The following is a 22,134-nucleotide window of genomic DNA, read 5'->3' on the forward strand; positions in this document are numbered from 1 at the left end:
GCAACACTGAATATACAGTTGACCTCCGTTATAAGGTAACGTAAATAGTTTTATATTTTATATTATCATAATAAAAGGCGTGGATAAAGAATTTATCGCTGTCAATGCGATGCTTGGATAATAATATTAAGAAAACCGTCCTTGCTTTTCCAAGCTTTTCTTTTTTGACCTTCGTATTCTAATTTTAAAAACTAATTCATTAATATCGACGAGGGAAGGGATTAGCTATGAGGTTAGCATACTGGACTCCCACGCGGAGGTCCCGGGTTCGAATCCAGCAGCTGACCCTTAGATTTTCTCTTCCTAGGAGCTTCTTACAGCTCACTGTCCGGTGATGGACAGTGTTGTCTGTAACGAGAGAACACTTTCCGGAGGCCGGCAGTGCACTGGAAAAAGCTCCGGGCGCTAATGACCTCAGCTGTTGATGCGCCAAAAAAAAAAAAAAAAAAATTAATATCAACTAAGCTGAATAAATAAATTACTATAATCAGCCAGATCTAAAGCAAAATATGTAATTAAAATGAATGAATTGTTGATTTTTATATTTGTTCATCGACGCAATCAATTCTCTTTTTCAAAAATAAATACATAAATGCTGTTATTTTTATTGCAAATTCCTTTTTCTTTGTTTAAATTAATCTACTTCAATCAGTTATTTACATACAAACATTAAATTTTTAATAATAAAAAATGAACAGGTGATAAATTAAAACAGATGATGAATGGGTTTCGTGAGGGTTATAAATTCATCTTAGTCGTTGAGAGAAGGTGCTCACAAGAGCTAATAGGGAGAGCAATGTCGATGTTGGTGCTCTTTTGTCGTCTCAGGCAATAGTAAACTTACAATAAATCTGCAGCGGTTAAATTAAATTAATCAAGTTTAAATTTTAAGAAATTCTTCGTCGTTAAATCATGTTAAATAATAACCGAAAACACATACTAGTACTTCCAAAGAATCAATATTTAATAATAAGAAGCAATATTTCATCTTACAACAAATATCACATTAGTAAAATTTAATGTTCAAAAACATTTAACGATCGCGTGAACTAATTCAGCATGAATCTATATAATTAGTTATAGATGAGGTTTATTTTTTGTCAAACATCATCAGTCAAATAGCGCACACCTAGCCATTAAATGCATTCATCCATGTGACCTGGGTATATAATGAACAAGGTCTCCCGAGATAGGATTTCAAGGTCTCTCTTGGGAAGGACGACTTTAGAATGAAATGTCAAGTGCATCTAGTGATACATAATACTATTTCCTTTAGGTAACAAAAACAAGGTACAATTTCATTATCTCATTATTAATAAATAATGGAAAAAATCGAAAATATTATTTAGCGCTGCGAATCTAACCACATTTTCAACATAAAACATGAAATTTGCATAAATCTTTGTAATTTAATTTATTCGAAACCAAAATTCTTCAGATTTACTTTAATAGCTTTTACTTAACAAAAACTGCTGATTTGTTTAACAAATTTCTAACTGATAAGAGAACCCTTATATGAAGGCTAAAAAGAAATAATCGCCTTTTTTTAGACTATAATTACATTAGTACCACCAACTGTTTTAAGGCTACAATGTTTTTAAGGCTGACAAAGTTTAGAGAAATGTTTGATAAATACCTTTAAGTGAATGTTGATAAGGCTTTCAAATGTCTTTTTTTTTTTAACAAGAATACACATCTGACCTCACTTTTGGTTTTATTTGTTACCTTACCAGAATATATGAGTTTATTATCGCAAATAGGTACTTATTGTAATGTTCTTTTTCTTTTTTTTAAAATAGTATTGCTTAACATTGTCTTTCGTTGTTGTTCCATTAAATAAAACAAATAATTACTTTACTGATTATAAACTTAGTTAATTAACAATTTATTTGGTAATAAAAGTACTCATTAAATTTAGTAGAGCTTCTTCTTTATTTTTTATTTATTTTGCTAAAGAACAGATAAGCCCTTACTAGAAAATAATTCATATTATCAACTTTCTCCGTAGTAATTTAACATAATAATGTACATCTTGAATTAATGAATTAATTAATTTTTGTGGGAGCAAAAAAAAGCTTTTCTTTCGAATAGGATTTGGCGATTTGCTTTACTCACAAGCTTAGAACTTATTTATCAACCTTAGAAATCTACTAGGAATTACAAAACGTTTCAGATTTGCTCATACAAAATGTGCCTAATTCAATTCAAGAGTAGTCTCTGTTGAGAAAAACTTCTTTGTATGGATTTACGTTGGCAATTTAGACAAAACATGACATAAAATACGGAATCATTCTGTTTGGCAGGATTTTTTTAAACAAATTTGATGAATATGTATTAGTAGTTCTGGTTGAAATTACAAGTTTAGAAGACATTCTTTATAGAAGTAGATTGGATTCAAACGTGTTATACTTATTTTATTACGCCATAAGTGTAGACAACTTTACCACTTTCTGAATTCATAAACAATTATTTTGAGTGGACATTAACTAAGTCTTCTTTTAGTGTATAAAGACAAGTTAGTCATTGTTTTAATGAAAAAATGTCTCAATGTTCTCTCTGACAATGGATGAAGAATAAAACAGTTTAAGAAAAATCAAACAGACAAAATAAAAATTAAAAAAACTCGAAAGAGGGATCTCTTAAAACAAAGTCAAATTTGATAAAATAAAGAGCTTCTTAAAATATTTTTACAATAAAAAACAAATAATTATCCATCTAGAAAAACATCATTTTTAACAGAATAGCACTATACAAATAGAATTATACCAGACTCTAAGACAAGCTTATTTTTTCAAATTTCTGATAGACACTACAGGCTAACTATTAAAAATAAATGCGTATTAAAATACAGCAAACCTAAAATACAAGCAATTTTCTTTAACTAATTGAAAAAAAAGAGGAAAAATTGGTCGCTAAATTTTAATATACTTTGCAATACAAAATCTACTAGGAGCATTTTTAATAATTATTCTATTTGATACTAAAATTATTAAATTAAGTATTCTAAATAAAGATTCACTTTCTATTAATATAAGACTTCATCTTTTGTTTTTGTAAACTAAAACTACATTAAGAAAATACTGTATAAATAACTGTGTTTGCTTTGCTTTTCTTCTTATCAAAGTACTTACCATAACAAAACAAAAGAATACATGAAGTAGAAGGGAATCACAACAGTTTTATTTCACTTCAACTGGCTGGAAGATTAAATATTACACTAAAAGAAATTGTCAACTATATAGTTAAAAAGAGAAAAGAGTTACAAACAAAAGAAACAGCAACTCAACTTTTACAATTACTTTTCAGAAGGAGCAAAGAGATGAATAAATTACATTTTCACAGATTTCCAAAAGAAAGAAAGAAAATAGAGTTATCTGCTTTTTTTTTTAAACAATAATTCTAATGAGTGTGAAGATAATTAAAAACTTATTACCATCTTCAAATTTATAAACATCTATATAATACGCAAAATTAAATTAAATTTTACCTTGTGATTATTATTGATGTTATTAAAGACATTGATGTTATGTCTTCTCCCTGATGTTCGATTATGATGCCAAATTAAATGACTGAGTAAAAAAAAAGAGAAATTAACTCACGAATAAAAAAAAAGAAAAGCAATCTCAACATATACCTTTTGCTTTTTGGGACAACAAATATTTAGGTAAACTGCGAGCCAAAAAAGAAAGCTCTACCCAGAAGAAATGAAGTAACAAGCTTGAAATTTTCTGTTTACTTACTTTCACCTAAGAAGTAAATTCAATAGAGGTAATAATTAAAGAAGTTTAATGACTCCTTACGACACTATGGTTAATAATAAATTTTGACCCGATAGGACATGAGATGATCGACTCCCTCTTGCGATATCTAATCCCAAGGCTTGCTGAAGGATGAACAAAAGCCCCTTAAGGCAAAATTTACACGTGCATTTAAAGAAACGAAATTTTTGCAAAAAGTTGAGCAATTATTTTGAGTGGACATAAACTAAGTCTTCTTTTAGTATAAGTTAGTCATTGTTTTAATGGCTCCAGCAGATCTTTTAATATAGGTATTATTTTAAGTGGTCTTAGGAAAAGCTCGTTAACGTACTGATAAGCAGTGAATTTATCAAAGAAAAATCTTGTCTATCAAAGGTGACAATTTTCGCCTTAATATTTTGCTCAGTGTGCAATTTATCACAAGAAAATATGTCATCATTTAGACTATCCTCTTTTAAAAACCGTATCTGCTGGTAATGCTGCTTTCTGACAATGCTCGGCAATCCTAAAGTTTAATGCTCTAATTTCTCATAAATTCTAGACAATGACTGATTATTTTATTACAATAAACCTTAAATACTTATATTTGTTACAATAAGAACTTTATACATGCCGTAAATATCCTATCCTTATTTTGCCCTCAATATAACAAATTTTCTTACTACTTAACGTAAATGAACATATGAAATTTCAAGCACATAACCTCAATTCTGAGTATAGCAATTTTTTGGCTGTAATTTAGCTTTAGGAATAAAAGTTAATGGTAAAACTTTTAACAATACCTGTATTTATTTAACTGATACTGTACATAAATAAATTTCTAACATTTATATTTAAAAAAAGATTCATCAAAAAGATATGACAACAATGTTTGGTTTTTAATATATGTTTAACAATTATGTGTTTGGTATATTTATATATTAATATTAACTTTTATACAATTAAAAAAACTATATGTATATTTAAAAAGCATCTTTAATGTCATTTAATTGACGAATAGCAAGATCAACAGGTAAATGAAAATGAAATTGATTTAGTTTATCTAAACTTGCAAAAGCATCTTCAAAACCAGTCTTTACAACGTAACTCCAATCTGTATAATACATTTCCAATAATGGCTGACAACGTAATATTAATTTCAGCCATGAATTTAATAATTTATTGTTTAAAGCGGCACATACGAAAGCTTTAAACTGAGAATCATAACTCCTTTTATATGGATCATGCGATGCAATTATATTACCTATAACACTCAATAAACTTTGTTTGGTTGAAACGGCTGTACCACCGACAATGTCTAAATTAAAACTCTGCGACAATTTTCTAGCCGGAGTTGAATTATATTTATCACCATTTTTCATTTCATAAAATTTTAAAACCAATTCCCAAGCGTGCATGTCACTGGAGGTGGTCACGGTTTTTGGACGAAAACACATGGTAAAGGGTACCACGCTGAGATTATTATTCACATTGACCAGTCCATGTTGTATCAGATTCTGTATACTAACTGCAAGTTGTTTTCTCACCGCTGTAGCTAATTTACTCGTACATTGTACAGAACATTCGGAATCAGACATATAGTCACTGTCTACATAGGTGTCCGGCTCCTTGGCCAACTCGATCACATGTTCAATAGCCATTTCTAGGTGCGCTCGTAAATCGCCCCAATGTTTCATCTTCATGCTTTTCTTTGGAGAATTTCTTTTGAACTTTTTTGGCGCGTGTAACTGTGTTGTAGCAAATATATGCAACAATGTTGTTATTCTTTTTACAGTGTTCAAAATTTTCCCTCTTATTTGTTCATGATCTTTACTTACATGCTGATTGCAACCACTACACGAACATTTACAGTTATGTTTGTTCATTACTGTTGCATCAGTCTGCAAAAACTGTATAAATCTTTCTAAATCGGCTAATTGTGTTTTTAATTGACCAACTAATTGCTCTTTCATTTTCAAAGGTATAATCACTTGACCTATCGCGTTATCTATATATTTTCTTAATTCTTCCACTGACATTTTGTCAAATTCATCCACATCAAGATTCAATTGCCCTTTAAGCTGATCAATGATGACCTTTTGCCTTTCAATAACGACGCTCTGAGGTAGGCCTGCTTCACCAGCTTCGTAAGCATAACTTTCCAAATCGGCCAATTGTTGTTTTAATTGTTCAATTAATTCAGTCTGTTTGGCTCTTTGTAAACTTAGTGTATCCTCTAATGAACTTTCTGTACGACTTAATTTCAACTTACAGAAACTATTCTCCATTTCGGGTATTCCTCTAAACGCGAATTCTTCCAGGTTTTTCAACAAAACTTCTTTTTGATCGGGTGCAGCTTCAACAATTTGCCTTAATCTGAACTGTACTTGAGCAAAATGTGTGGTTAGAGCTATTAAAGACGTATTTAACAATTCATACTGTTCTTCCATTTGTTGTAGTCGATCATCGTCCAAAGATGAGGAGTGTATTGGTGAAGCCATATTGCTGCAATGATTCACCATCAATTTTTCAAAATTACGAAGTTTTTCACCTAAATCTTCTTCTTCTTTTGTAATATTTTCCATAATTTTTTGTTTTAAATATTCTCAGAAGAGACAGTGGAAATATTCATTTTGTGATTCTGTAAAATTAAATTATATATTAGAATTATGATCAAATGAATTTCTGTTTTTATATTTTTCTCTATCCAACATAAGACATAATAAAATAGAATTATGAAACTTATTCAAAATTAGCAGACTTTTCCTGAGCCAACTTATTTTTAAAAAGCCAGAAATTTTCTTAATGAATCAAAAATATTGTTACTTTTTTCTTTATGTCATTTCTTGTTTAAATCCTTCTTTGTCTTCTTTAGTGTGTCCAAAGGTGTAATACATAACTCAAGGTTTTCGAAAGTATAATAATTGCATTTTACGCCGATTGTTGTGGAAAAAAAGGCTTTGTGAGAAATCATCCTTGAGAAATGGGGCAAGTTTAGTAATGAGTTTAGAAACAAAGATTTTTTTATATAAAAAATAGAATCAAAAAAATCATTTTAAAAATTAAGAAAAAATACTTGAACATATGTTCAACATTTTTATTTTACAATACTAAGGTATGTTAAAAGTTTTTTCATATTCAATATATGTATATGTTCTATAAAATGGTAGGGATTGATTAGAGCCTGACGTCACAGAATACACCACTGAGGCAGTCAACCCACGCATTGGGTTGATAGCGAACTTCAGTTTGATAACACCTGGGGAAGATTGCGGCTTTGGCTATTTCTGTTATATTTGGCTGACACATAATCTACTAACTTTGAAATAGCAATAAAAAACAATTGCAACAATCTAAAATGAATTTCAATTTAAGTTTTTTTTTTGTTAGATAAATAGATTTTAAAGAAATTGTAAACTTGCCTGTTTTTAAATTTGAATAATAGTTTCTTTTAAAGTTATTCTGAAATTAACCAAATTTTCAAAAAAGTTACATTTTCATTTTAACTACGCAGGAATAAAGATAAAAACAAAAAACTTGAAAATACAAATAAACAACCTGCGAGCAATAGAGAGAAAAGTATATGGCGTTGTTAAACGAAATGTTAGGCAAAGACTAGTCTAGTGTGAGGTATTGACCGCATCGAATACCTCAGCTGGGGCTAACCCCACTCCAACCTGAAGCTCTCTACACACTACACCGACATTTCTACAAACCTACACAAATTTTTTTTTTAATTCAATTACATTATTTTTTACAAAGGAATACTTAATAATGACAATTACTTGAAAGAACAAGCCTGCCATCAACCAGAAAAGTACAATTAGAATTTTTTGAAAACATAAGATGTTTATTCTAGGAATATGTATTTAAAAATTCTACTGGATATTTATTTACCCCAGTGGTGTATTTGCTAATTACAATATTGCTTAAATTATAAATAAAATGTTTGTTTATTCTTACGGTCTATTATTGTTAGGCTCGTTGAGATTGCTGTTGGAAGTTTTTATAAAGTTGTATTCCATAATTGTTGCTGTTGTTAATAATCATTGGAAGATTTGTTCTCACTGCACCGAGATCCCATTAATTGCAAATCAACAAAACATTTCATAAACAAAAAAAAACTTCTTTTAAAGACACCCTAAAGTTAAAATAATAAATGTATAAGAAATATCTAAATTCGACTAAAATTTTGAAAAATTCTAATGATCTAGAGATTTCCTTTTTTTAAAAAACAAAACAATGAAAATGAATTTTAAAAAAATACAAGATCCTATTTTTATTATGAGAGCGACACAGACGCGATAAGGGTTGAAAGCTTACTGACAAGCACAGCCTCCCCTCCAATAGCTGTAGCTGTGTTATGCTGGAGAACTGCTACATACTTCTCTCTTCTATTGAGCATTTAATAACATATTCCTCAAACTTTCCTCTTGCACCACAATATCATACATACATGGTTATTATTTTATGTCTACATATAATTGCACAAAACTGATATTATATTTATAACTTAAAGTATTCTGGCTTTCAAACTTGGTTAAACAGACTCTTACTTAACGCGACATCAATGTATAGTTAGATTAAATTTAACCAATAATGGATTCCATTAATATCTAGCTTTTAAATAATGCACACATAGTAATTTAATTTTGTAAACGTTTTTAGTTGTTTTTCATATCATACAGTGGACGGTATAAGAATAAATTTACAGAATTTACTTGTATGAGTAGGGTACATATGTCTCACAAACATAGCGCTTCTTTGGTAATTAAAGGTCTTTACATAGTCACTACTTTTTTAAAAAAATTGCCTTTAGACTTAACTTTCCTATTAAATTAAACTAAGTGGAAGATCCAGAACTTCTGTTTGGGGGTAAAGGGAATAACGGAGTGTCCGGAGACAGTAAACTTGTTTCTTCATGGTCAATATTTTTGCCAATATCGTTTGATATTGACAATAATTTTGAAGTGAAATTAGACATATTAATAATTTTACAGAGGCTTGATTAATCCTATAGCAATAAACAATTGTTGCGATAGCGTTGTTTACGGCGAAAGAAAACGGAGGCAGGAAATCACTGAGAAAGCCCTGGTCACCAATAATCACCTGGACACCAAGTCACCAATAACCCTGAACAAGTGGCTTTAAAAAAAATGGTACGTATTTACGTGGGCATTTTTTATTTAAGCGATAATCTCCATTTGAACCGAGTAATAATTATTAGACATATTTAAAGATTATAATTAAGCAACATATTGCTTACAATATTTGGGTTTTTAAGCCCAGTTTTAAAACTTTTATCAACGCAAAATTTCAATCCTAGTTACTAAATCTATCTTCTCATAGCTTACTTCGAAAAATAGGTTTGCACACAGCGTTGAAGCGGATAGAATATCTTTGTAATGAATTATTCCAATGAAATAAAATTTCTAAATGCAAAACCGGTCCACTGCTTAATTATTAAACCTTTTTGAGTCATTTGCTAAAGTTTTTTTAAATTTTTATTTTTTAAATTATTTTTTGGAAAGTGTTTTTTTTATGTACTTGTATTTATGTTCTGCTAACATTTCTGTACTTTCTTCCAGAATGGCATTTAAAGAAAGGAACTAACAGGAACATGTATATTTGCTGTTTTTTGAAACTCTCTCTTTTCCAATGCCCCCCTTTGAATGTAAACATGTAAGCGAGTTAAATTTATTAAGTTAATTAAGCTCTCCTTTCCTGTGTTGTTTCAATTAGAAAATACGCAGAGTAAATAACCAGAAAGCTTGTTAGTTTTTGTATTCCCCCCTCCCCCCCAGATAACTACTGTACTTCACTTTTACTTTCTAGTTCGAGCAAGAACTGACATTGGAAACAAAAATTCCACAAATGATTATTTTACAATATATATAAATATAGAAAAAAAAAGCTTAGTTCAATTCATTGCGTAATATTTTAATTATTTTGAGCTATCGTGCAAAGTAGAGTTCGCAACTACTTTGAATTATTGTTAGTCATACATCTAAGTTGAATAACCTCTTAAGTTTGCCTTATTATGGCTTCTGTCAGTGTTTTACTAATGTAAACCTGCTAGTAAATTTAAATTAATCTAACCGTGATAACATTTTCTATATTTCAACACAAGTTTAGTTTTCTATTCTAACTGACGTTTTAGACATGGTTGTAACTCATTGTAAAAAGGAAGTTATATAACACGTTAATCAAAGGCTAAAAATATTCTTTTAAGATTTTCTGAATAACGTGTACATAATCAAATAACCATTCATTTTTTAAATGAAAATAAATTGTAAAACACAAAGCCAACTAATAATTATTCAATGAGGACTTATTCCTTAAGATTTATCGTCATGTCATGTAAGAACGATACCTCTAATTATAGAAAAATATATTGATCCTAACTATTTCTATAATAGTATTCAAAATGAACAGATAATGCATTTACTTCTCTAAGTCAATCAAACCCCATATGACAAATCAAAACCTGATATTTATACAATAATCACATATCATTCGTTATAAATGATAACTGAATTGAGTAAAATGTTGTCAGAAAAATAAAAAGTTTAACAAAAATTATAAAACTAATTTAAGAATTGTACATATGTATATATTTCAAGAATTGTATAAATTTTAAACTAATATAAATTAAATCATTTCGCTCTTAAAAACAACGCTCCTTTTACTTTCAATTGAGATGTAAGTATTGTAATCAAGCAGATTTTTAGTTTTTACTGGAATTATAAGATATGAGCTGCCCAGTATAGTAAAAAGTGGAATTTACAAATTGTAGATAGGCTTATTGGTATGCAGCAGAAATATTTGGTTTTTCGTGCCATCAGTAGTTCTACAATAATAAGCTTGTGGCCAAGTATGTCATTCGTAAAAACAAGCAGGAAGTGTAATCGAGAAAATTTGGAGTTATTACTGGATAATTACTAGGTTTTGGGGTATTCTTCTGAAATAGAGAATGGTAAGTGTGAAGAATGTATTTCAAAAAATAAAGCTCCGTTTTGATACCTAATATCGTTTATGGTACTAAAGTGTCAGCCGAAATCCATTAACTGGAAATGAAACTCTAAAAGGGAGACAATTTTGTAGGATTTAAATTATCAAATGCCTCCTCTTTTATCTTTAAAGATCTTAAATGATATTTAATGTCTTAATGACTCAGTAACGTTTTAAAATAATTTTCCCTATTTATATTTCACTAAATTTTTGTCATAGATGCATAGGATGGGTGCTGATCTCGAAATACGGATGCCAAAAAAAAAAGCTTAATTAAAAATAATGGCCCAACAAACATTTGCGTGATTTTACGGTTTGTTGGAATATCAAAGAATCTGAGACTAAATGATATTATTTTACTAATATGGAAATATTGTTATTCGCGACATCTCTCAGCGCACTACCGCTTCCTGCCAGTGTTCTCTCTTCAGAAAAACTGACCATTATTGGGCTGAACATAATTACCGTCTTCGTGTAGTTGTAAAAACTACTTACTAATGACAATAAATATGACGTTGCTTACTTAGTGCGAGACCAATACAAGTAAAATCGAAATCTCACCAGCAAACTGATTGAACTACCTCAGTGGAGAGATGAAAGTAAATCCACATAATAAACCATATCCCACACAATAAACATGCGTGTTACGACGGATAAAATTAAAGAAACGTACATACATGGTAAGAACATCATTTGTCAGTATAAAGAAATGTAAATTTCAATGTGTTTATGAACATTCCATGGCAATGAAAAAATACGTTCCAAAACAAAACCAAATAAATAAACATCTTTTCTTGTCTCTTAAATTTAAAAAAAAAAAGAAAAGTTTTTCCTTACTATCATTCAACAAATATCTTTCTTCGTACTATTATTGATTTTCCTAAAATGTCAAGAATATGGTTTTTAATAAAAATTATATTCGATAAACACATTAAAATGTAAAATCCTTTATACTCATTGCTCTTAGTAGACTGAAGAGAACAATGGCGGTTTGAAACTTCTCTGAAAAAAGGAATGATAATTCCTAAATAAATTATTGGAAATACTAAACAAAGGCACTGTCTGTTAGTGTCACAGAATGATTTTAGTAATTCTTTTTTTTAAATGCAGTAACATTGAATTTCAAGATCATTTCTTGTTAACAGCCCTCTGCACTTTTAATTGTACAACTTTTTCTAAATTTATTAAAGTTGAAAAAAAATCTAATTTCATGCAATCAAAAAGCCAAAAAGCATTCTGAAATACGAAGGTCATAGTACACATAAGCACACCTTAGTGCTAATTACAAACTCAACCTTTGTTCAATAAAAGCTTTAACTAAGAAAAACAAAAATAAATAAAAGTATTTATGTACAAAAATAGCTATTTGGGAAGAGGCAGTTGATTATCATGTTGTTGGAAGCACACTTTAGCAATAAATAATTGGTAACACTTGAATTGAACCAATCAAATTCATTGAACTGCAATGACTCATGAATTATTGGCTTTTCCTTTTCTGATAAACCAAACATATGAGACATAACTCCAGTTAAAAACTAAAAAAGTTTATATTGAAATTTTTTGCTTCGGCCTATTTTTTTTTTTTTTTTACTGATAAAATAGAAATGACATAATCTAGTGATAAGAAAATTAATTAACAATATATTTTCAATATAACTTATAAATATTAAACTGGATGAAGAAATAACCTTAAACCAATTTAAATTTTTTTTAAAAAAAAACTAATGTTTTATACCTTGTTGGTGGAAATGGCCTGAGGTGAGGACGAAACTCCAGGATCCAGTGGTGAAGAGCTAAAAATAATTTTAATATGTAGTACTGTAAATTATCATTAATTCATTTTATGTATTAAAATTATTTTTAATGCTTACCTTTCAGTTCGAGGTTTAATAGTCCATTCTGTAGCACTCGCTGTGTTATTTACCTGACTTTCTACAAATTATGGATTTACGAAATATGCACTATAAATAACATTGAACCCATAAATAACAATTAAAAAATAATAATAATAACATACTACCATTTTCATTGTGATCTAAAAGAGGTGCATCTATTTGTCTCTGAAGCTGCCTAGTTTCATGAGTCAAACACCTTACTCTATTGAGGAGCTCTTCATAGCTAGACACTGGCAACGTCATAACGAATTAACATCTGCGTGCATGGAAAATTAAATTTAGAGTAAAATATTACTCAAACTAATTTAATATTTTTTGATGAAAGGGACGTCTTGGTCACTTGGTGCTATGGTATGAACAATGCAGTTGGTACGAACAACAGATAAAGAAATACTTCTTATTCACAAATAGCGCGTTAACGTTATCTTTAGATATCAAGTTTTTAATCAAAGCAAAATAACTACTAACGAAGTCCTGCTAACTAGCTACTACTACAAAGTACAAACAATACACTTAAAAAATGGATCATTTATGTTCCATTTCAGTGTTACCAACATTTCCAATACCGGTATTATAATGTAAGATTGCTTTGATAAAGAAAAAATCAATTACCTTCAATTCTTTTACATCGTCACTACTTTCTGCTATAAGTTTAAAAGAATTAAGTGTTTAAGATTGCAATTTATGCAGAGATCAAACATGGGTACAATGATCATGAAATGGCTTCTAAGTTATTGCCTTCAAAGAAAGTTTTAACCATCGTTGATAAAAACTACAGTTGGAATTAAACATTTTATTGCAATGTAAGGAGCCATCAAAAGCAGGGATTTGAGGCCTACTCATTCTAATGTTCCTTTTGACTCCAAACACCCCCCTCAAAATATCAATTCCAGCCTCGTCCAAATACTATAATCCAAAACCAAACACGACGCTCCTAAATTTAACAGGTTGAGTAATGTTTCAAATATCTACCTGCTCAGGGCAAAGATCGTGAACCTAATATCATAAATACTTTTGTCAGAAGATGAATGGGTATTTTCTCTACTATTTCCACTAGGAAGGAAACGCCTCAATTATATAGTTATATTCTTAAATCAAGGAGTCTATTAAAGAAACCAACCAATGATCTGAAAGTTTGGGAATTATCTTACATCAGCCCTGTCTGGTCATTCAGAATTAAAAGCCACCAATTACCAACATGATGATGTATGGTGTAAAACTCATTCCTGTACGCTTAACATAGAATTCAGAGGCAGCACCCACAGAGCTTTTTTATTATCTTGACAATCGAAGATTTATATAATTAATTTATAAATAAACGGGCAGCAGCCCTTTACTTAAATGCTAATTAATATGATACATAAGTACTTTTCATTTATTTTGAGTACTATTAGAAACCATTTCAAATTTATGTAATCAATTTCTGCAGCTGGGTAAAATCCCTTACGAAGTTGATTCTTCATTTGATGAACGATGGGAATGTATGTATAGAAGCTTCAGTTAATTAAGTTAAGTGAAACTAAGTTGATCGAAAGACCTAATCTTAGGTCGATCGAAAAAAAAATACACATGCTAAAAACTTCTAGTTTATATAAAAACCCCAACAGAAACTATGAGAATTGGAGTTAGAGAAACTATATGAAAGCTTCATACCACATTTTTTAGTCTTGAACACTGAAAAATTAAATTAACAAAACTTCAGGGCAAATTATACAAATTGCACAATTTGCTGTATTTTACAAGAATGTTTACAATTCCAAATGCAGTTCGTGCTATTTATAATTATTTACAAAAGAAATGAATTCAAATTTCAGTTTTAACCAAGTTTTGTAATTTAAATTCCAAATTAATATTTTTAAAATGCTTAAGAGATAAATTTTGCCTTAAAAAAATAAAATTTTAAAAATTCTCAGAACTTTGCAGAACATAAAAGAGCCGTTAATAATAATAGATTTAAGTTGACAAAGGCTGAAAGATGGATGGTGCTAAAATAAAAAAAATAAAATAAAAAAAAAACAGGACGAATATTCAAAAATGCAATGTTTCAAAATTCTAAAAATGACTTTATATAATACTCTGAATGTCAATTGTAACAGTAGAAATTTCAAATTTTAGGATATGCATATCTAACTAGGAACAGCAAACGGTACAAAATATAATAACACATGTTTCTTACTGTTTGTTTCTATGTTTAGGTATGAAAATGAACACTGAAAATTTTAACATTTGATATAATCTTTGGAAATATCACTGTTCATAAACAACGATAAACAATCTGAAAAAATAATTCATCTAATGAAAGGAAAGCTAATATGAATGTCATTTAGATCCTATTAAATTAATAATGATTTTTAAATGTGACTAATTTAACAAGCTTTGGAAACGGTGGGTACCAAAAACTATAGCTTTCCTGTTACTTCTTTTCCAAAATTATAAACAAAAGACAAAACTTTATTCATATTTATTATACATATTCAAAAAATAGAAGTCCTCAAAAGAAAATTATGTCACTTTGAAAAATGGTAGCTGACAGACAAGCTGTTTATTTCATAAATTAATAATCGGATAAATGCAAAAAGATATTTACAATAATTAATAAAAAAATATGACTTTATAAACTGTCCATTAATTAGTCTGATTTTTGTCAGCAAATATTTAAAACATTCCAACTGCCTTCCTTGTTCAGTAATCATCTTCTGATAGTTTAGGTACTCTTCAAGCTCTTTGTATCCAAGAATCCTCCTGGCACTGTTCCTCTTCAATAAATGAAATTCTAAAAAGTTACAAATTTATATTTTACTTTCAAAGGTTTAACAGAAAATCTCAAATTTACATAACTTTATTCATAAACACCAAAGCTTCAAACAAATAAATAGCTATTGTTGTGTAAATATTTGTAGCTTGACAAAGTGGTAGACAAAACAATGAAAATTTGTGGGTTGTCACAAATATCTTTAGAATAATATATGGATACAATTCGGTAGCATCAAGTGCATATATCCCGATAATATTCCTTAAGTAAAACCTCAAGTACATGCCCTGATAGCTTTAATTGCTTGGATTTTTAAGAAATTAAAGTTATATTATTAAAAATACTAAGTGACATTCAGTAATATTTCAAAGAGATGCTTACTGACAGGGCTGAGATATCTGAGCGATGCGGAAAGGAGATCAAGTTGCTATCAACAACATTGCAGACATCGTGTTACAAATAAACAAATATTTTGAAGTGATCTTATTTTTTCCCCCACGGCAGGTTATTCAGTTATTCAAATTACAATTTTTATGATAAGTCCAGCAGTGAATAAATCAGGAGACCAAAGTTTTTCACAGAATTGACGAAAAGGAATAGGTAGATTAAGTAGAAGATGAGTAACATAATGCTTTTAATGAAATTTGAGTTTCCCACTAAGTAATACTTATTGGTTTAGAAAAATTTAATTTTAATTTCAGATTTTTTTTTTTCAGAAAACATATCGAAGATACATCCAAATTTTGAGTGGGTATCAACAAGAGAGTTCAGATTTAGCTGAAGTGGTTGCAAACCCAAATAAACAACAATTGTTAATGTTCGTTCTACAGAAATCAGAAGTCTGTTGTGTTCTGTCCTGTGAGTGTAAGAGGGAGTAATTGTATGATGATTAGTTACAGATTGCCTAGGGACAACAGATAATTACACACATCAAATATTTCTGAATCCCTACATTGTGTGTTATGTTGAGGTTGCCAATTAATGTGTTAATAGTCCTGCAGGCCTCCTCGATCCATGAAGAAGTGGTTAGGCCATTTTTCATTAAAGTATTACATCTTACATTATCAGCCGTTAATATTATACTAAATTCGTATAAGTTATAAGAAAAAAACCTTCCGACATTTTTTATACCTTAATTTCGATCGATCGATTGTATGAAAACATTCGCATATGATTACATTACTTGATAAAATTGTTTTGCTACGATTTGTTATCAATTAAGTATACGCTTACAAAAGAAAAAATGATAAAACAATTCAGTTTGACCTAAAATAGAAAGGTACAGTCTTTTTCAACACTATAGAAGTTCCTGAAATGAATGCTCCAAAAAATAAATTTTGAAAATTCACTGTCTGGGTCGGTTATCTAAGGCAAGAAGAGTGATAAGCATTGCCCCAGTTAAATACTTTACAGAGCGTCCTTGGCAAACTGATAATAAGTATTCTAAAAATGTAATGAGTAGTTAAATCTGTTAAGAAAATAGAGTTATATTTAATACTGTAATTGTTATTATCATGTTACACTTTTATTAATAAGGGTTGATCGTCAAAAACTGCACGAAAAAACGTATCGTTGAAAAACAACCGACTTTGATATTTTTTTCTTATTAACAGCTGCTAATGTTCTAACAAAATTAAAATCAGATAGTACTTAAAACGTGTTTTGTCTAAAGGTGAATATTATTCCTATTACCGTGGCTAAAACTCATAAGAGAGTAAGCTAGTTTCTCAACAATGTGTGGAGGATGGCCAGCAAAAAATCTTAGATAATTTTAATTTCACCTAGAATATCAAGTAAGGGGATGGTTTTTATATTAATATAATCTGGCCTTTCTGTATAAATTGTAAATAACACAGATAGTGTTTTTTCTTTATTTGTATTCTAAATACATAAATTCTTTTAAAAAAACAAAGTGAAAATAACATTTTTGTATTCCCTGAAACTAGAATATACTTTAATATCATTAAACTAGACTCCACCATGCCTTACTCAGCAACGTGTTGTGTGTAGAAGCCACACGGTTACGCGTAACGACCCAGCTAGAGTGACCATGGAAAAAGAAAAGTTTGAATGATTAGAGGGAGCTATGATCTCAATAGTTGAGGTGCCAAAAATTGACAAGTTCGCAATATTCTTTCACAAATTGACTACAGCGTAACCTTGGCGTTGATCGAAAAATTGCCTAAAACCACTTAAAAATGGACTGTGGGATGAATCATCACTGGAATCAAATCGAGTAATAAAAATTGGATTTACTGTTATAAAACAGATATCAATGGCCTAAGTCGTGGCCAATAAACATAGAGCCCTTTAGAAAACTTGAAAACATTGAGTTTTGTCTTAACTTTAGAGGATATTATAATTCCCTAATTCTATTCAAATGACAAACCCAATGATGAAGTTGGAAAACTAACGTAGACAAGAACATAAACATATTTCTGTGCTTTGGCTTAGAAATATGTGGAGGGGGCAGTTTCAATAAGTTTCATCAAAAAACCGAAACAATTTTGATTTTACTACTGAAAGGACATATGTTCTGGTACATTATTAAAATTCCAATAAATAAATAATTGAATATTAAATTATTAAATAAGAAAAATCTTACAGCTCATTCTCATTTGTCCTTGCCAGAAGCACTTCTCATATTATGCCTGTCTATATGCGTTTCAAGTACCATTTCATTAGCTTGATTGGTTTTACAAAGTGGACATGGAAAATACTCCATGTCCGGTTGGCAATGCTGGTTAATTGCATGCGCCAACATATCTGTCTCTGCACCTAGCCAGCCACAAAGTGCACAACTTTTTTCTACCACAGGTACCTTCAAGTTAATTACCTTCAAGTTAATTATATCAATTAGTAAAAATATGTAGATGCATCAAATTATATGCATCTACTTTTCCTTTTTCATACTTTACCTTTGGCTTATTTTTAGTTCCTTTAGGTCTACCTCTCCTGCTTACTGGAATGTATTCTTCATCAATTGTCCAATCAGTATCATCTTCTACTCTATTTCTTTTCTTATATCGTTTAATACCATATACGTCATAATTATTGCTATGACTATTTGTGCGGTCCCAAAAGCCTGTAACTACTTCATCTTCTAAATAATATTCTGAAAATTAAATTTATTGAAGGATATAACTAAACCTTAAGACTCTATGTTCTTCTCTTATTATAATAAAGAGTATTTCACTCATGTATTCCGCTATATAGAGGGCTGTTCTTAACTATTCAGAGATTGAATCAAAAATATTAAATAAGAGTTTTATTAATGATTCTGAACTTCTGAAAAATTAAATGAAGCCTAATCTATACAGAAAAAAATTTAAGAAAGGGAGCCTTCTGCTATTACTAGTAGCGAGTTCTGACGCGAAAAAATCTGATTAAAGAATAGATAGATCTGAACTCTTTTGACCTCATCCGTCAGAAAAGTTCAGATCTATACATCAGGACAGTTTTTTTTATATTTCTATATTTCAGCGCGATAAATTGTGCAGAAGGACCGTAAATTCATCTATGATTCCACAACACGTTATAAATACAAATATCTTTGTAAATTACTTCTGAAATATCTGAGAGATGCCATGAATTCCGTCTAATGATTTCTGTGGATAACCTCAGACCGACATATATCTAAGAAAAGAGTTTAGAGGTTTGAAGTTGACCAAACGCTTTATTATCGGTAACTGTAAGAACTTAAACCGTAAATCGAATTTGTTTTCTCTGCGATTTTCAATTTTGTAATTTAACTTTATAAACTAAGTTGCACTCATTTTTTGCCTTCAAAGAACCTCAAATTTCCGATAAACCACAATACCCAAAATCTGCTGATTGTGATACTACCTTGTATGAGAGATAAAGTCAATGATTATCAATATAAATTTCAAATATTGAAAGAAATAATTGTGGTTATTAATTAAATTTAATTTCCATTACCTTGATCTGCATCGTCTTCCATACTATATCTAGAATTCATCTTATATCTGTTATCTATTGGTTCCTTTTTTATTGCCATATTTCTGGGCATAGATATGACTACATCTTTTCTGATTACATTTTCTTTTCTGTTGGAAGGTCCATTACTAGACTTTTTAGAATTTACGTTCTTTAAATGTCCAATAGCGCAAAGTGGGCAGCAATCATTTTTCATTTTGGCTTGTACTTCATCCAATTCTCTGGAAAATTTATCGAAGGATTATCGGATTGATCATAATTATGGTACTAAAGAACAATAATTACTAATATACCTCTCTTTAAATGTCTTTTCTAGAGTCTTTTGTGACTCAACAACTTTCTTCATAAAATTGTAACTCGTATTTAAAGAGGCCAAACATGAAGAACATATCTGTTTCGGTAAAGGATCTTTCACAGTAACCTACAAAGTAAAATAATGAATCAAACTGAAGGTGAAAGCAGTCTAAATAATTTATATAAATAATACTAATATTAATTTTTTTACAATTAAACACTACAGAGAATATGGTAAAACTGAGACAACTATAGTAAAGCGAAAGTACATTACATCAAGCTTGTTATTACTATAAAGCTAATAAATGGGAGTAGAAACATACTAATAAAGTTATAATTAATTATTACGAATGGTTAGTTTAATTGTTAAAACAGACATTTAACTGTTAGTAGTAAATAGGGCGAGATGACAATGTAGCACCATTTGGAGTGATATTTAAAAAGACCACAAAATTGCTTAAACCGAAAAAAAATAATACGAAGTGAGTTAAGTCAGAAGTTGAGACCATAAGTCAACGTTAAGCAGTGAATGAACTCAAGCACTATTAGTGGGATTAATTTGTTGGCAGTAGATGTGAAACTTTGCTCGAGGTAAGACGTGCATCTCCTGACATAAAACGTGGCTCACAAGTCATTTGCCAATAGCTCTAACTTATTTAACTTTAAAAAAGTAAATAATAAGAAATAGACTGTGGAGAGTGGCAACGTTTGCTACTGAAAAAGCAAATAATTTCAAAACGATTTTTTCGGATGACAGTTAATCAGCATCCTCTTTTGAAAAGTTTAAATAAGTTTCTAGCATTACATAAAAATAGTATATCTGAAAGGAAATAGGATGAATAATCCCCATCACAGTCCATGATTATAGAAAACTAACATCTTGAAGAATGTTTATGTATCAAATTATTTGAAATAGAGTTGAGATGGATTTAATTAGAGCCACATTTTGCATAGAAAGATTATGAGGTTAAAATTTAACTTTTTGTTCTCTTATATAAGATATACTACATGTATCTTATAATTATTATTTTTCTAAAATAGTGTTCAACGCACTATTGTGCGTGAATCAAATTGTAGCACGAAGAGAGCTAGGAGTATCAACATTAAAAAAAAAATAGATCTGTGAATTTCCAATACAGATTATTCTGCAGACATTAACTAAACTTAATGGAATAAATAACTTACGTGAATCGGTAGAGCTGCATTAACTCTTTCAACAAGAGTAATTCCTTCTTCTCTTGGTTCAAACAGAAAATGTGGTACGCCTATGATAGGTTCACTGCATAATCTACATAAGGCTTTTTCCTGATTGAGTTCATCCTTAGATTCATCTTAAATGAAAAAAAATTACAAAGTGTACTTTAACATGCAAAATAAGTGTATGGGAATGTTCGATTGTTTTATATGTACCCTTCTGTGCTTTTGTAGTGAAGTATTCAATAACGTTTGTTGACATATCAAATGGCTTATCATTATTGGATGAACGTAGCTGACTAAGATCAACTTTGACATTGCCTAGGCTGTACAACCTATCAGACAAATCTTGAAAGGTGTCTGTAGGTTCAACATCAATTGTAAGAGAATCACTTACACCTACACTAAGTTTCAGCTGCATCTGAAATGTAACAGGTATAAAAGTAATGAAACTGCATCAGTCGAATGAACCAATGTTTAACACACCTAACAAACATTGGCTGAAGTTTAGCGTAAACTATTGCTTCACTCATATCGTACAATGGTCTCAAGTCAAATAGGTTATGTTGTAACATCAGACGAAATCTAATTACGGTTAATCTAGTTTCTTTTTTATTAAAAAAAAAAGAAGGAAATAATATATCTTTTAAAAATGACTAAATACGAGAATGTTATAAGTTTTTAATATATACGGTTCCTTGAAACTTTTAAATAAACAACATGGCTGACAAGAAAAATGTGATAAATGAACAAAAAATAAATGTTAATACACTGGATTTTTTACAGGGTAAAATTATTAGCGTTAAATAGCAAACAAATAAATAATATTTTTATCAATTGAGTAATAATTTTATTACATATACGATACTAATATCAATCACGCTGATAATAATATAACGTGACGTCTTAATTATGAGTAGTGTTTTGTTTGAAAGAAAAAACTAAAAGTAATTATATAAAAATAATAACAGAAATATTATTATCATTAAATTAACTAATTACTAATTAAATACTTTCTTAATAACTAACTATGTATACATACATATGAAAAAGTAATAATCACCTTTTACCTCGACCCAAGCTGGTGAACAAGTACAACCTTCTAGCGTAAAATGTAACAGCTGAAATATTATTTAAGCGGGAGGATTTGAAATGAAACCTTCACTCGCCTTAAAATCCGTTATTGTAGTTAGGAATGTAGCAAGCCATATGCAACAACAAAACTAGATTTCACGGAGTGTGGCATATGTTATTTTAGTTTCTTTTTTCAACTAATACTTCATTCGTAAGTTTA

At 29.7% G+C, this 22,134-nt stretch overlaps 4 protein-coding genes and 1 long non-coding RNA gene across 27 annotated transcripts in view; 2 read left to right on the forward strand and 3 right to left on the reverse strand.

Moving 5' to 3' along the window:
- The window catches only part of LOC141454155 (uncharacterized), a 32,006-nt gene extending 18,830 nt beyond the window's left edge, over positions 1-13,176 (reverse strand). For 6 of the 10 annotated variants that reach the window (XR_012458485.1, XR_012458484.1, XM_074128072.1 and 3 more), the window contains exons 1-3: positions 12,769-13,176; positions 12,620-12,680; positions 12,484-12,541 (exon numbers count right to left, since the gene is read on the reverse strand). Coding sequence is in view for 8 of the 10 variants with exons in the window: in XM_074128072.1 (XP_073984173.1) it covers positions 12,484-12,541; positions 12,620-12,680; positions 12,769-12,886 (237 nt within the window). In the remaining 2 variants the exon portion in view is untranslated. Of the gene's footprint in view, positions 1-3,131; positions 3,155-3,487; positions 3,570-7,700; positions 7,812-12,483; positions 12,542-12,619; positions 12,681-12,768 lie in introns of those variants that run through there. The other 4 variants (XM_074128070.1, XM_074128071.1, XM_074128076.1 and 1 more) reach the window with 4 other exon arrangements.
- LOC141454158 (RUN domain-containing protein 1) lies at positions 4,513-7,637 on the reverse strand. 3 transcript variants are annotated; one of them, XM_074128092.1, is made up of 3 exons: positions 7,296-7,637; positions 7,160-7,199; positions 4,513-6,378 (listed from the first exon to the last, which is right to left on the reverse strand). In XM_074128092.1, the coding sequence occupies exon 3, from the start codon at positions 6,320-6,322 to the stop codon at positions 4,721-4,723; it is 1,602 nt and encodes a 533-aa protein (XP_073984193.1). In that variant the 5' UTR covers positions 6,323-6,378; positions 7,160-7,199; positions 7,296-7,637; the 3' UTR covers positions 4,513-4,720. The 3 variants fall into 3 exon arrangements, with proteins under 3 accessions (XP_073984193.1, XP_073984191.1, XP_073984192.1); XM_074128090.1 differs by having other exon boundaries at positions 4,514-6,378; positions 7,160-7,636; XM_074128091.1 differs by lacking the exons at positions 7,160-7,199; positions 7,296-7,637 and adding an exon at positions 6,564-7,132 and having other exon boundaries at positions 4,514-6,378.
- Positions 10,248-17,876, forward strand: LOC141454164 (uncharacterized). The gene is made up of 3 exons (XR_012458487.1): positions 10,248-10,439; positions 10,534-10,713; positions 16,112-17,876. It is a non-coding gene; the product is annotated as an uncharacterized lncRNA (long non-coding RNA).
- On the reverse strand, positions 14,352-22,032 carry LOC141454161 (uncharacterized). 6 transcript variants are annotated; one of them, XM_074128103.1, is made up of 8 exons: positions 21,904-22,032; positions 21,057-21,261; positions 20,832-20,977; positions 19,646-19,773; positions 19,335-19,573; positions 18,314-18,510; positions 18,001-18,216; positions 14,352-15,416 (listed from the first exon to the last, which is right to left on the reverse strand). In XM_074128103.1, exons 2-7 carry the CDS (start codon positions 21,259-21,261, stop codon positions 18,010-18,012), a joined length of 1,122 nt encoding a protein of 373 aa, XP_073984204.1. In that variant the 5' UTR covers positions 21,904-22,032; the 3' UTR covers positions 14,352-15,416; positions 18,001-18,009. The 6 variants fall into 6 exon arrangements, with proteins under 6 accessions (XP_073984204.1, XP_073984199.1, XP_073984202.1 ...); XM_074128098.1 differs by having other exon boundaries at positions 18,001-18,231; positions 21,904-22,030; XM_074128101.1 differs by having other exon boundaries at positions 18,001-18,231; positions 21,883-21,904.
- LOC141454157 (acetylcholinesterase-like) overlaps positions 21,988-22,134 on the forward strand; it is a 78,199-nt gene continuing 78,052 nt past the window's right edge. For all 7 annotated transcript variants that reach the window (XR_012458486.1, XM_074128089.1, XM_074128082.1 and 4 more), the window contains exon 1: positions 21,988-22,125. The gene's annotated coding sequence lies outside the window, so the exon portion shown is untranslated. The remainder of the gene's footprint in view (positions 22,126-22,134) is intronic.

Source organism: Rhodnius prolixus, unplaced genomic scaffold, assembly GCF_049639745.1.
Source record: "Rhodnius prolixus isolate KJV_2025 unplaced genomic scaffold, Rpr scaffold_9, whole genome shotgun sequence".
Lineage (NCBI taxonomy): Eukaryota > Metazoa > Arthropoda > Insecta > Hemiptera > Reduviidae > Rhodnius > Rhodnius prolixus.